We start from the raw sequence: 14,347 nt of genomic DNA, 5'->3' as shown, positions 1-14,347 counted from the left end.
TCAGACTGGGAATTCCAGAATTTCGAAGACACCTCATACGTTTTAGTATTAGGTTTTGAGGACCCTTGTGAGAAACTAGAGTTCGGTAACTAAATGCCAAAGGCAAACAATGTGTCTAAAGGCAACTCTTCACTCTTGACTATTTTCCTGAAACCTGGATCCAGGAGTACCCCCATTATCTGAATAGCCCAAGGTTGAACATAAATGTGTGTTCATTTACTGCAAAAGTATTGCAGAAGTATTTTTCTTGGGGTTTCCCTTTGGGGCTTCAGCTGGACTCTGGGTGTTAGAGTACTCTTTGTCGGGGTTTAGAGGGACTTTTTGGTCTTCTATTTTATTTATTTATTTATTTTATGTCATTTATAATCCGCCTTTCTCACTGAGACTCAGGGTGGATTACACAGTGTGAGATTAGTACAGTCAGTTTCAAGGACATTTCCATAGACAATACCATTGGGTAAATAGATACAAGTTTAAAAGACTTGGTATTAGCAAGAATCCAGTACAGAGTAGAAAAAACACTGAAGCAGAACATAACCAATTCTAGGACTGACATGAGACAACATGGAGCACTGGTGGTACATAGGAGTACATATTTAAGGCAGCAGATAATACGTAAGGCAAAAATGGTGATGAAGTCTACGGTCCCTAACTCCTTATCTCTTCTGTGTTGCCAGTGGAAGGCCAAAAAGGCCCCTTAGTACACCCCACACTTAGTATCTCACACTGTGTAATCCACCTTGAGTCTCAGTGAGAAAGGCGGACTATAAATGACATAAAGTAGCTTCAGTTCTGTTTTGCTGATAGTTAACAGGCATCCAGGCACCAGGGAGATTGGGGGGTCAGGGGGGCACATTTGAGGCAAGCAAATTCGTGAACAGAATCTGGGCAGATTTTCAGAAATTCGCTTAGGTGCCATGATTCATTTGGCTGCAGGATTTGTAGGGTTGCCCGCTCTGGGTTGGAAAATCCCTGGAGATTTTGCACATGGAGCATGGAGAGGGTTTCGGGAGAGGAGGGGCCTCATCAGGGCATAATGCCAAAGAGTCCACCCTCCAAAGCAGCCATTTTCTCAAGGAGAACTAATCTCTGTCATCTGGAGATAAGTTACCATTCCAGCCACCATCTGGATTTGGGCACAGCTAGTGGGGACTGTTGCTTGGCAGAAAGGGAAGGGTTAAGGAAGTTCCCAGGTTATGGTTTGGGATTGGCAGAGGGACTCCGGAAGGATGATGGAGCTTAGGGGAAAATTGGGAGCGCCCAGGTGCGTGTACCAGAAGATGCCTGCCAGATCCTACTTAGCTTGTAAGTTTACAGCAATATCTGTAACAGTGAGGGCTAGAAACATGTTTTTTTAAGTTCTCAGGGTTCTGCAGGGCCTCCCAGTTCTGTCCTGGGGTCTTGCGACCCTGCAGTATAGGCCTGTACATCTGGGTTCTTTACTGTGGGGAGAGGTTTCCAGTCTAAGAACCAGCTGGCCCTAGAAGGACTCCTTCTCCCCAGCCTTCTTGCTCCATTTCTAACCTGCCTCTCCTCCACTCCTTGCTTCCGCCTCTTCTTCATTGCTGCCACCGGCACAGGGAACTGGTTCCAGATGGTGTCGGCTCAGGAGCGGCTGACGCGCACCTTCACGCGCAGCAGCCACACGTACACCCGCACTGAGCGGACGGAGATCAGCAAGACTCGTGGCGGCGAGACCAAGCGCGAGGTGCGGGTGGAGGAGTCCACGCAAGTGGGCGGGGACCCCTTCCACAACGTCTTCGGCGACTTCCTCGGCCGCGAGAGCCTCGGCTCCTTCGGCAGCATTGCCCGGACCCAGGAGGGTGCGTGGGCCTTGCAGGCGTGCAGTGCGTGTGTGGCATGGGGATGTTCACAGTGGGGTTGTGCGGGTCCCTTGCATGGGGAGGGACATAACTGTGTGTTTGCATGGCAGGGAGGCCTGTGCAGCGAGATGGGGCCTCGCTCGGGTTCACTCGGGGGCTATCTTCAGCTCCTCCAGAATTTCTGACCCCGGGTCCTGCTCCTTGACCCCTTGGTTCATGAAATCAGAGAGGATCAATTCTGCATCCAAACTATATTCCCCTAATATTTAGTGTTGCTAAACGTAAGGCTGAGCAGAACGTTTCAGTGGAGATGACTGTCATTAATAAACTCTTGTCGTCCCAGTCTTCTTTGAGAAAGTTCATAGACTCCCCGCTGGTGACCTGCCCATCTTCCAAGCCAGCACTCTTTAGATCCTCTTAGCTGCAGCTGGCTGGCACCCTTGGCATTATGCTGCCCAGTCATGTCTTTATCCTGCAGTTCCCCCAACGAGCTCAGAGCACCATCCTTGGTTCTCCCCTTCCTCATTTTATCCTCACAACAGCCCTGTGAGGTAGGTCAGGTTGAGAGAGTGGGACTGGCCCAAGGTCAGCCAGCAATCTGTATGGCAGTGCTGGGATCCAAACTTGGGCGTCCCTGATCCTAGAGTAACACTCTAACCACCACGCAAGCCTAGCTTTCAGTAAATTTAACATGGCACCTCCTGCTTAGCTCACTGATAAAGGAGTGGCTTAAGGAGTTCATAAGAAGTTAAGCTAATTTGCCAGACCTGGTGTCTCTTGCTTGACTCAGATCTATTTAATAACAGACGGTTTATATATCACTCTTCAGGCCAACTTAACACCCACTCGGAGCAGTTTACAAAATATGTTATTATTATCCCCACAACAATCACCCTGTGAGGTGGGTGGGGCTGAGAGAGCTCTGAGGGAGCTGCGACCGACCCAAAGTTACACAGCTGGCTGCAAGCGGAGGAGTGGGGAATCCAACCTGGCTCTCCAGATGAGAGTCCTGCCGCTCTTAACCACTGCACCAAACTGGTGTATATTTAGATATTTATATCCTATCCAGAGTTGAAGCAGCTTGCAATCTTATGTATAGATGTGCTCTCAAGTTGCAACCGACTCATGGCGACCCCGGCAAGGAGCTTCCAAGGCAAGCGAGAATCAGAGGTGGTTTGCCAATGCCTTCCTCTGCGCTGCCTTCCCTGGTGATCCTCCGTCCAAGTACTGACCCTGCTGAGCTTCTGAGATCTGATGAGGTCGGGCTGTGCCTTGCTGCTTTCCTCTCCCTACTTGCAATCTTGCATTAAAAATAATATCCAAAAGCATCTAAGGCTGTGAAAGGTTGCTAGCAAGTTTATGGAATGGTGCATGCTAGCCGTAAACTTGCAGGGGAGTTGTTGACCTGTCTGGCAAAGCAGCTTCCTTTGAGCTGGCCAGCTCAGCTCTTGGGAAGTATCCTTGACTTGCAAATAGTATGAGACAAGGGAAATTCAACGGCGGTGAAAATCAGGAGCTCAGGTTTTGAAGCCAGAAAGTAGGTGATCAGTTCGATGACGAGGCTTCTCTTGCTCAAATATCTGGTAGTACCTTGGATGCCAACAACCTTTTCCAGGGTATAAGCTTTAGCAATTCACAGCTCCCTTCGTCACCCAGCTGGCTGCAAGTGGAGGAGTGGGGAATTGAGACATAATGGTATCTGACAAAGTGAACTTTGACTCTAGAAAGTTGTGTGTGTGCTGTAAGTTGCAGCTGATTTAGGGCCAAACTACAAGTGACGCCTGACACTAGTTGAACACTTGTCTGCTTCCCTCAAGTTTTGATGGGAAATGTAGGCAGCTTGGCGGAATGTTGGACAAGTGACAGTTGAAAAGTCCATTGGACAGCAGTCGGGGAGCCAAGCTGCAAGACCAGGATTGCCTACATTTCCCATCAAAACTTGAGGGAAGCTGACAAGGGTCCAACCTGTGTCAGGCGTCACTTGTAGCTTGGCTCTAAGAGTGACCCCATAAGGGTCTTCAAGGCAAGAGATGTTCAGAGGTGGTTTGCCATTGCCTACCTCTGCATAGCAACCCTGGACTTCCGTGGTCGAAATACCGACCAGTGCCAACCTTGCGGAGCTTCTGAGATCTGATGAGATCATACTACCAGGACCATCCAGGTCAAGGCAGGAAAGCTTTATACCCTGGAAAGTTTTGCTGGCCCCTAAGGTGGTAACTGGACTCAGATTTTGTTCTGCCTCTGCAGACTAACAAAGCAATCCCCCTGAAACGCCCTCAGATAGGTGTGGGAGCGTATCCATAAATATATGTAAGCACACACTCATGTGTACATGTCTGTGCATGGTGGGTTATGGAGGATGTTGATCGAGAATTTCACTTTATTTTCTACTGGCAAAAAAAAGGGCTCTGAATGAATTATACAGATGCATGAAACTTGCGCATATCTGCACTGTTTGTCTTTTATTCCAACTGTAGCATGTCATCCTTTGCATAATTCTGAATATTTTTGACAAGTGGCCTGGTGGAAAGGCTAGAGAAACCCACATCTGCAGCCATGACGGTGGGGGGGGAGGTATTTGGGGATTTCGTGCATTTTGCAGGGGTTGGACTAGATGACCCTAGAGGTCCCTTCCAACCCTATGATTTTATGATTCTATAAAATGGGGCAGGGAGCCGAACAGAAGGCCCCAATCCCCTGCCGAGGTCCCCCTTTCTCTTATTTTGAAGCATTCCACAAGCAGTGCCTATTGATTTTCCATGCACTCATGAGGACTAGGAACATTTGTTTTAAACAAATTTTGGGAGGGGGGGCATCTCTGACACTTGATCAAAGCATTGGTTTGCTCCAATTGGTTGAACTGTGTATGGGGGGGGGTGGAGTGTCTTGGAAGATGCTCAGGATTGGTTGAGCCTTTTGGATTAGCCCGCCCATTTGCAGTTGTCTGGCTGATTGGCCTGCTTCTCTGTGCTCTTGTTCAAGGTGTAAGTGAGGCGGGCTTACAGGCTATGACCGCCCAAGTGACCAGCCCTTCGGGAAAGATGGCCGAGGCAGAAATCATCGAGGGAGAAGACAGCGCCTACTCAGTCCGCTTCGTGCCTCAGGAGATGGGCCCCCATACTGTGAATGTCAAGTACCGTGGCCAGCACGTGCCAGGCAGTCCCTTCCAGTTCACTGTGGGGCCGCTGGGCGAAGGAGGTGCCCACAAGGTGCGGGCTGGAGGCACTGGATTGGAGAGGGGCGTGGCTGGAGTACCAGGTAAGGACTGTGTGAGAAGCCAAGCCAAGAAGTGTTAAATGGCTAGAGATTCTGAACATATACCTTTCCATATACTGTAGAAAAGAGCAAGAGTCCAGTAGCACCTAGAAGACTAACAAAATTTAACACCAAAGACTAACACACAAAAAGACACAAATTTTGTTAGTCTTCTAGGTGCTAATGGACTCTTGCTCTTTTCTACTGCTACAGACAAACATAGCTACCCATCTCAATCTCTTTCCATATACTGTTTTTGTTCTAGACTAGCAATTAAAATATGGGAGGAAGAATTTAAAATGTATGCAGTTGTGAAAGCTAGAAACATGACTATTATGGGGCTGTGGCTGTGTAGCAGAGCATCTGCTTGGCATGCACGAGGTCCCAGGTTCGATCCCCAGCATCTCCAGTTAAAAAGATCAGGCAGTTGGTGGTGATATGAAAGATCCCAGCCCAAGATCCTGGAGAGTCACTGCCAATCAGAGTGGACAATATGGATCTAGATGGACCGATGGTCTGATTCAATGTAAAGCAGCTTCATGTGTTCAAAGCTGCCACTAAATCATGTTTAGACTATAACATGTGCTTTGCTCTGTAGCAAGACCCTTGGAGATACCTTTGGGCTCAGAAATAATAGGCAAAAGTGACCTGCTCCGACATCAGCATGCACCAGCCAACGAACATCATGAATGTAAAATGGCTGGGTTGTTTAGATGGATATCCTTGTGAAAGTATTTCCTAGACTCATCACTTCCCTGTTTAACTCCCACTAGTTTCATTCCAAGCTACGAGGGTAGAGAGATACTTGCTGTATTTAGCTTGATAGCTTCCTTTCTCTTTGGGGCTTGGTGCAAACCATACAAATATGATGGTAGTTTTTGAAATTTCCCACCCTTTGTGGGGGGATGTGGGCTCTGAAAAGACCCCTGAACAAGGCAAAATTGGGAATGGTCTGTAGCATCAAGCAAAGCCCTAAGGGACACAGGGTCCCAGAGCAAATGTGGAACAAGATCCCAGGGTATTTGGGCGGGTTCTACGGAGGTGAAAGTCTCGGCAGGATCGGAACTTGGAACCTGGGGCAGGAGAGCTTGGGCTCCAATTTGGCTGTGGCCACTTTTCACATGTGGCAGGAAAGAGCAGGAGCGCTAGAGTTTTCCTGGGGCACTTTCTAACCACCCCCCTTTCTCTGCTCAGCTGAGTTCAGCATCTGGACACGGGAGGCTGGTGCCGGTGGACTCTCCATTGCAGTTGAGGGCCCAAGCAAGGCGGAGATTGCCTTTGAGGACCGGAAAGACGGCTCCTGTGGAGTCTCCTACATCGTCCAGGAAGCAGGTAGGATTTTTATTGGGGCCATGATGCTGGCGGGTGCATTTGTTCTTGCCATACAGGAAGGGCCCCGGAACCAGTCTGTGGCAGAGCCTGGCCGGCTGTATCAAGAGCCAACTTGATTTGGGCTCCCTTCAGTGACTGCCGCTCTCTCTCCCCCTCCCCCAGGTGACTACGAGGTGTCCATCAAATTCAACGATGAACACATCCCTGACAGCCCCTTCGTGGTCCCCGTGGCTTCGCTCTCGGACGATGCTCACCGCCTGACAGTCACCAGCCTCCAGGTACCAGCTGGCCCAGTCTGGCGCCCCCTGCAGGGTGGGGACATGTGGAGCATTGGAATACTGCTGCTAATAATGATAGAGAGTTGAGGGTGGGGGGGAGGAAGGGTTCGATTCATTCATCCACCTTCCCGGAACAAGGAGGCAACGGGTGTACCTTGCTTGGGGCAACCGAACACTTTGAACTGGCTCGGCTTGCAAACAGGAGCCAGAAGTGCAGGGCTGCCTGCATGCCTCTGTGGCGTCCCCTCTCCGTTTCCCATCTGTGAGGGCAAGCCTTTCTGTCTGCCTGCAGGAGACGGGCTTGAAGGTGAACCAGCCGGCCTCCTTTGCGGTGCAGCTCAACGGGGCGCGGGGCGTGATCGACGCCAAGGTTCACACCCCTTCAGGTCTGGTGGAGGAGTGCTACGTCTCTGAGCTGGACAGCGGTGAGTGGTGGGGTGGAGCGGGGCAAGGCTGGAAGCCGACCCATTGCTTGCAGAAGGAGACAGAGGGAAGCTCAGAGCTCTGAATGCAAGAAGGCTGGTTGTAGTCCCTTGGTCCAACAGGGGGGTTCTCTGCGCATCCTCAGAGGCCCGATCATCTCCTGCCAGCCTGAAAGAGCCAAAGGAAAGTGGCCAGTGAGAGAGACTCAGAGCCAAGCTACAAGTGACGCCTGACACAGGTTGGACACTAGTCGGCTTCCCTCAAGTTTTGATGGGAAATGTAGGCGTCCTGGTCTTGCAGCTTGGCTCTCCGACTGCTGTCCAACGGACTTTTCAACTGTCACTTGTCCCACATTCCGCCAAGCTGCCAAAACTTGAGGGAAGCTGACAAGTGTCCAACCTGTGCCTTTTGTCACTTGTAGTTCCGCTCTAATCAACTTTATTGTAGCATAAGCTTTCGAGAACCACAGCTCTCTTCATGCATCTGATGAAGAGAGCTGTGGTTCTCGAAAGCTTATGCTACGATAAAGCTGGTTAGTCTTAAAGGTGCTACTGGACTCTTTACTATTTTGCTACTACAGACTAACATGGCTAACTCCTCTGGATCAGTGAGAAAGGTAGACTATTTTTAAAAAGCGAATAAATAGATAATATTTTTATCCTGCCCAGCCACCAGATGTGGTGGCATATAAGTTTCCTCTTCTGCCATCGTAATCTCACAACACCCCTGTGAGCTAGAAAGACAGTAACTTTCCAAGGTCACCACAAATGTTCATGGTAGATTAGGGATTTGAACCTGGGGCGCTCAGTTCCTGGTGTGACTCTCTAGCAACTGCCCCTCGCTGGCTGTTCTTTACTGACCCCCCACCCCCACCCCGTGGGGATGCCAATTCAGTTACCATTGCCCACAACAATGGGTTGGATCCACCAAACTTTTGAAAAAGGGAAGGGGAATCTCCATTGATTTCTAAAAAATGTTATACAGAAAATCTTAGGACTTGTGTGGGCAAAAGCCATATAGAATGGGAAGGTGTGGTAAGGAAGAGCGGAAAAGCTTGCTGGATACTACCCAGTGTGTGACCCGTGAAGCATCTGGTTCCCCCTTCCCTAGACAAATATGCCATCCGCTTCATCCCTCATGAGAACGGCGTCCACTCCATCGACGTCAGGTTCAACGGCAGACACATCCCCGGCAGCCCTTTCAAGATCCGTGTTGGGGAGCAGAGCCAGGCTGGCGACCCGGGCCTCGTCACGGCCTACGGACCAGGGCTGGAGGGCGGAACCACAGGTAAGCCCCTCCCCTTCGGTTTGGGAAAGAAGGCTTCCTTTGAAACATTCTCGCATGGACAGATTTGCCACAGAGAGACTCTGTGTCAGAAAGCAATCATTCTTTGCAACTGGTACATGGATCCCCCTGTATGGCAAGGGCTGTGCCTTGGATGGTGGAGCAAGGCTCTTTAACGTGATCCGGAGCAGCTGTAGGAGCACCACCTTCTTCTCTGATCAGCCTTTCGCCTTGACTCCCTTGTCGATTCCCCCTTTCTAACTTCCCGTCTTCCTTCCGACAGGCGTCTCCTCGGAGTTCTTTGTCAAGACGCGGAACACCGGCTCCGGCGCTCTCTCTGTCACCATCGACGGGCCCTCCAAGGTGCAGATGGACTGCCAGGAGTATCCCGAAGGCCACAAAGTCACCTACATGCCTATGGCACCCGGAAACTACCTCATCTCCATCAAGTATGGAGGACCCCAGCACATTGTGGGCAGCCCCTTCAAGGCCAAGGTCACAGGTAGGAGAACCGGGGGGGTGGCCGGGAGGGGAGGGTGGTGTTGAAGCTGGAGCCTGGGTGGAAGCCCTTTCTGAGCTGGCGCCTGGGAGCTGTTTGTGGTTACTCGGTGGTGAGTGCGAGTCACCATTTTCAGAGGCCTCTTCTCCGCTACCACTTGGCACGTTCCAGATCTCAGATCTCACTTTGGACCTTACCTCATAGCTCTGATGGGATTGGGGCCTCCCTTCAGGCCTGCCCTTGAATGATTAATAACAGGGGGCTTGAATTAATAACAACAGTCATAACATTTGATTTGTATACTACCCTTCAGGACAACTTTAATGCCCACTAAGAGCAGTTTACAAAGTGTGTTGTTGTTATCCTCACGACAATCACCCTGTGAGGTGGGTGGGGCTGAGAGAGCTCTGAGAGAGCGGTGACTGAGCCAAGGTCGCCTGGCTGGCTTCAAGCGGAGGAGTGGGGAATCGAACCCGGCTCTCTAGATTAGAGTCCTGCCGCTCTTAACCACCACACCAAACTGGCTCTCGAACAGGGAGAGGGAGGAGGGTGGTTGGTCCCTTAATTATCTAGAAAGTCCTCTCCCTGGCCGATTGCTGAAATGAGAAGAGGGGGGGGGTGCCCCCATCTTTCTTCATCTGGCCGTTATTTCCCGACGGGGCCAGTGTTGATCCGTCATTCCCGCCTCCCTCTCTGCAGGGCCCCGTCTGTCCGGCGGGCACAGCCTCCACGAGACGTCAACTGTGCTGGTGGAGACGGTCACCAAGGCCTCCTCTTCCGTGGGCAGCAGCTACAGTGCCATGCCCAAATTCTCATCAGATGCCAGCAAGGTGGTGGCCAGAGGGCCCGGGCTCACCAAGGCCTTTGTGGGCCAGAAAAACACCTTCACTGTGGATTGTAGCAAGGCAGGTGAGTGGCGTGGAATACGCGGACGGGGCGGGGTGGGGGAGAAAGAGGGTTTGGTGTAACACGGAGGGAAACAGGTTCATTTAGAAAGTGAAGATTTTTCAACAGTTGATTACACTTTCAAAATCTGCAAACATTGATCCTGAGAATACAAGTATTTTTGCTATAATTTTAAGAACGTAAGAGGCGTTCGGCCAGATCGGGCCAGTCTAGCATCCTGCCTCACACGGTGGCCAACCGTTGCCCTGGATGGCTGACAAGCGGTGCAGGGAGGGAGCCTGAGGCCGTCTTCTGAGTCCTGATACCGCCTCCTGATCTTGGCATTCAGAGATTTGCCGCCTCTGTATATGCAAGTCCCCTTTAATCCCCTCGGGCAGACGTCTCCTCCGTGCATCTGTCTTACCCCTCTTTACATCCGTCCGTTCTTGCGCCCGTCACGACCCTCGCCCAGCAATGTGCACAGTCACCATTTCAGCTTCGCCTTCTGAACGCAACATCTAAATTATATCTAAATTGAGTAACTTCCGTAATTAAATAAAATTACTAAGAAGAACTTTGGTAAGCAAATTCAGATCGGTTTAGGATTATAAATGCCTGTCACACACACACACACCCCGTCCCCACCTGGCAAGCTTTCCTCCATGGACAAATATCCCCTTCAAAGAGGCCACGAACTTGCCTGGCCATCTGCAGGGCTCCTCTCAGCTTACGGCAGGCTGTGTATGAGGAGGGATCCCAGGCCCCCCCAGTTTGCAGTGACGTAGCGTGGAGGGGGCAAGAGGGGAGGTCGCCCCGGGTGCATAATTTTTAGGGGGTGCCGCGCCGAGATGAGCCTGCACTCTGTCCACGGGAGGCCACCCGTGGTGCCTTGGCCGCCTGCCACGTTGATCGGGCGGGTGGCTCGCTGGGCACTGAGCTGGCTGTCCTACAGCCAAGAAGCAGCTGAGCTGGCAGTGGCAGCACGGGCGGCTGCTGTGGAGGGCTGCCAAGTACAGGGCAGGGAGGCGAGTGGCCCGAATTGTGGGAGTGCTTCTGGAGGGGCAGCCGCACCCTGCACAACGGTGTCACTTCCTGTGTGTTGTCATGTGCAGTTCTAGGAGTGTGGCACATATGTGGTGCCAGGGGCGCCACCTCCTGCTGGAAGTTGCCCCAAGTACTGCCAACCCACACTACGCCACTGCCAGTTTGGGGCCCAAATTGGCCCCTGTTTGATGTCATCACTTCCCAGGTGGCATCATCATGGCACCCCCCAGGAGTGCCCATGCATGAATGCATCCAGAAAAGTGAGTGCCAGGCCCCCCTTCTCCCACCAGGACCTGGCAACCATATGTACGAGGCTCCAGTCTACAGGTCAGTGGTGCAGAACACATGCTTTGCAGGCAAAAGATCTCCGGTTTAGTCCCAGCATCTCCCATTAGAACACCTGCCGACAGCAGATCTGGGAAGGTCCGTTCTCTACCTTGGAAAGATGCTAACATGTATTAGGTGTCCAACAAGGCAGCTTCAGGAGTTCCCCTGAGGTCATAAGCCAGGAGGAAGAGGGTGGTCAGAGGGCTTCTGCGCTCCCCCTTCGAGCCATGGCCTGTAAGGGAGAAAAGAGTCTCTGATTTTAATCCAGAGTAGAACCAAACCCAACAGAGTGGAGTTGGGAAACCCTGGGTCTGCATGAATTCATGTTCCTCTTAGGAATGGGCGGTGCGTGCCTAAACTGCTTGGGCACGTTAGGGGCTGGGCAGGCAGTCTCCTAAATCAGCATTTCAGAAACATCTCCCATTATTTCCCCCGCAGGGCCTTGCGCGCTGCAGATAAGCAATTACTGGTGATCCCTGGCCCAAGGGACATTCACCTGTCCTTGGCCAGGGCCTTTTTGGCTGTGGCTCTGGCCTGGTGGAATGCACTCCCATTGGAGATTCAGGTCCTGAGGGATCCGTTGCATTTCCTCAGGGCCTGTAAGGTGGTGAATGCCGGGCCTTTGGTTGGGGACTGGCATCCGTCTCCTCTTCGTCTTTTTTCTTGAATGCCATGCCCCGTTTTCCATCCCACTTTGAATGCCATTCAACAGCAGACTGTGTAGAATTTAAGCTTATACTTTTTATAGTGGCCTGTGTAACGACGCCTGAAATTTAATTATTATAGTCTTACGGTGTTTTTAAGACTGTATTTATTGATGTTTTGTTGATGTCAGCTGCCCTGAGCCCGTTTGCAGGGAGGGCGAGATATAAATCTAATAAAAAAAAATAAATATATTGCTCACCATCAGCTAGTGTCTACAGTTCAGGTCTCTCCTCCCCACAGGTACCAACATGCTGATGGTGGGCGTTCACGGACCCAAGACTCCCTGCGAGGAGGTTTATGTTAAGCATATGGGCAATCGGGTGTACAACGTAACCTACACCGTCAAGGAGAAAGGAGACTACATCCTCATTGTGAAATGGGGGGATGAGAGTGTCCCTGGGAGCCCCTACCAAGTCAACGTGCCCTAGGGGGCTTGCGGAGGTCACCCCCTTTGGCCCCGCCCTGCACCTCCAAACCAAGGACCGGTCGTCACTAACTATCTGTGTTGCCCCAGGGCGGGGCAAGTGTGAAGAACCTTGGGACACTTATTTTTTGCCTGTTTGGACTTTGCCTTTTAACTATTTCTCCCGGCTAAGGGATCGGGAGGGGGGAGGGGAGGCGGATGTGTACCGTTGTGGCTGGTAAGGACTGGGTTCACAGTGAGGCCCAGGGAGAGAAAAAAGAAAGGGGCTGAAACCGAATCTCAGGAGGAAGTGATGATATGGGAAAGGAAGTCGTTCTGTGAACAGGAAGTGGATGCCCTCTAGTGGTGGAAGCGAGGAGGGCGTGGGACGCAGGCTGCGTTAGTTATGATGGAAACCCAGCTCCAGCGCCATCACCAGTGAGTGGGGACTGAGGCACAGTGCAAATCAATACAGGTTGGCCCAGTCTTGTCCCTCTTTAGTTTTAGGACATCAGGTTGGCTTTGAGGAAGGATAAATCCATTGGAGCAGAGGAGGATTTGGAGCAGGAAGGGATGAGGAAGAAGCAAAGAGCAGAGTCCGGAGATGTTTAGAGCTTCTGTGAACTATAAGGACCCTGCCCACAAGTGGAGGGCAAGGATCACGTGAAACGATGCTGCTGAGTGAGTCGTTTCCAGGAAGCATAGGTCCTGCGTGTGAACTCGGAGCAAAGGCACAAGCGCCTTAGAAGGTCCCCTGCAGAAGCCCCACCCAAATGCCGGGGAGCTCTGCAAGAGGACGCAACGCCCAAAGAGTTACGTTTTACGAACATCGTGAGGGGCGATACGTAGCTTCTCCCATGATCTCTGCCCTTTCTTCATCGGCCATCACTGTGAAGGCAGACAGCCCAAACTGGAGAGAATTTTTTTTAAAAAAATGGAAGAAGGAAAAAAACCAAAAATACCTGGGGGAGGGGGGGAGTAAAAATCCAGGCCTGTGAGGGGAGGATGTTTGTCACTGAATTCCCCCCCTGTGGGAGGGGGGAGGGACATTTTTTAGCGAAGTGTTTTGTGGTTGCGTGTGTCCTACAGGGCTGGAATGGCACCTCCACCAGCCAATAGTAGTCAAGGCAGAGCAGAGAGCTGCCCCCAGCAATAAAGGTTACTTGCTATTAACTGTCCTGGCTGAGCTTCATCTTTTCTACTGTATTACCAAAAACCTGTTTGGGATGGGTAAGAAGGCCAACCGCCAGAACCCGTGTGGTGTGCAGTCCCATCCCCGTAACGGCTGAGCCAGCTCCATATGTGCCTGAGCGTGCGCAGAGCTGCCTTGCGCCCCACAACAGGCCAGGCCTCTGAGAAAGGCGGGCGGGACGGGGTGAGGATTTTAAGTTGTGGTGAATGAGCAGATGAAGACGTGAGCAATGTTTGGATGGGAGAACACGTATAAGAATGGGACATCATCTATATTTTTTAAAGACTGAATTGCAAAAAGAAAAGATGAACGGTGTTATTGGAGAGCATTTGCTGTGGTTATTTTAATAAAACGTCAGGAGTGGAGGATGAGCTGTTGCTCAGTGGAAGAAAACACCTTGCATACATAAGATCCTCAGTTCAATTTCTTCAATTTAAAGGGGTCCCATACTGCAGTCACAGAGCAGGCAATACCGGGCTGGGAAAACGACAATAATGAATTCTGTTCTCAGTAATTCGTTGGGATCTGCTATGACAATAGAACTATTAAAGCACATAGAAGGGAACAAGCCCTAGTGAGGAAAGATCGGCACGGCTTTTGCAAAGGAAAGTCCTGCCTTATCGGTGTTTCAAAGATGAAGGGTAGCTAGCTATTCAGCTGAATGGCCTGGTACTCTAGCCAAGGGTGGAGCAATTACATCATCTCTAATAATAATAACAGTGTGCTTATATACTGCCCGTCTAGACAGATTAGTACCCACTCAGATTGGTGAACAAAGTTAGTGTTGTTATTATCCCCACAATCCAGCTGAGAAGCTGGTGCTTAAAGGAGTGGCTGACCCAAGGCCACCAGCAGAGCTCATGACAGTAGTGGGAGTCGAACCAGCAGAGTGCTGAT

At 51.1% G+C, this 14,347-nt stretch overlaps 1 protein-coding gene across 4 annotated transcripts in view; it reads left to right on the top strand.

The window, feature by feature from the left end:
* Positions 1-13,431, top strand: part of FLNC (filamin C) — a 100,909-nt gene extending 87,478 nt beyond the window's left edge. For all 4 annotated transcript variants that reach the window (XM_054989331.1, XM_054989330.1, XM_054989329.1 and 1 more), the window contains 9 exons: positions 1,581-1,823; positions 4,806-5,081; positions 6,273-6,410; positions 6,573-6,688; positions 6,981-7,113; positions 8,222-8,398; positions 8,679-8,897; positions 9,594-9,803; positions 12,096-13,431. In XM_054989331.1, coding sequence (XP_054845306.1) covers positions 1,581-1,823; positions 4,806-5,081; positions 6,273-6,410; positions 6,573-6,688; positions 6,981-7,113; positions 8,222-8,398; positions 8,679-8,897; positions 9,594-9,803; positions 12,096-12,283 — 1,700 coding nt within the window. In that variant the 3' untranslated portion in view covers positions 12,284-13,431. The remainder of the gene's footprint in view (positions 1-1,580; positions 1,824-4,805; positions 5,082-6,272; positions 6,411-6,572; positions 6,689-6,980; positions 7,114-8,221; positions 8,399-8,678; positions 8,898-9,593; positions 9,804-12,095) is intronic.
* Positions 13,432-14,347: the final 916 nt, after the last annotated feature.

This window comes from Eublepharis macularius, chromosome 9, assembly GCF_028583425.1.
Source record: "Eublepharis macularius isolate TG4126 chromosome 9, MPM_Emac_v1.0, whole genome shotgun sequence".
Lineage (NCBI taxonomy): Eukaryota > Metazoa > Chordata > Lepidosauria > Squamata > Eublepharidae > Eublepharis > Eublepharis macularius.
The sequence above is the reverse complement of the archived record's forward strand: the minus strand, read 5'-3'. Positions and strand labels throughout refer to the sequence as shown.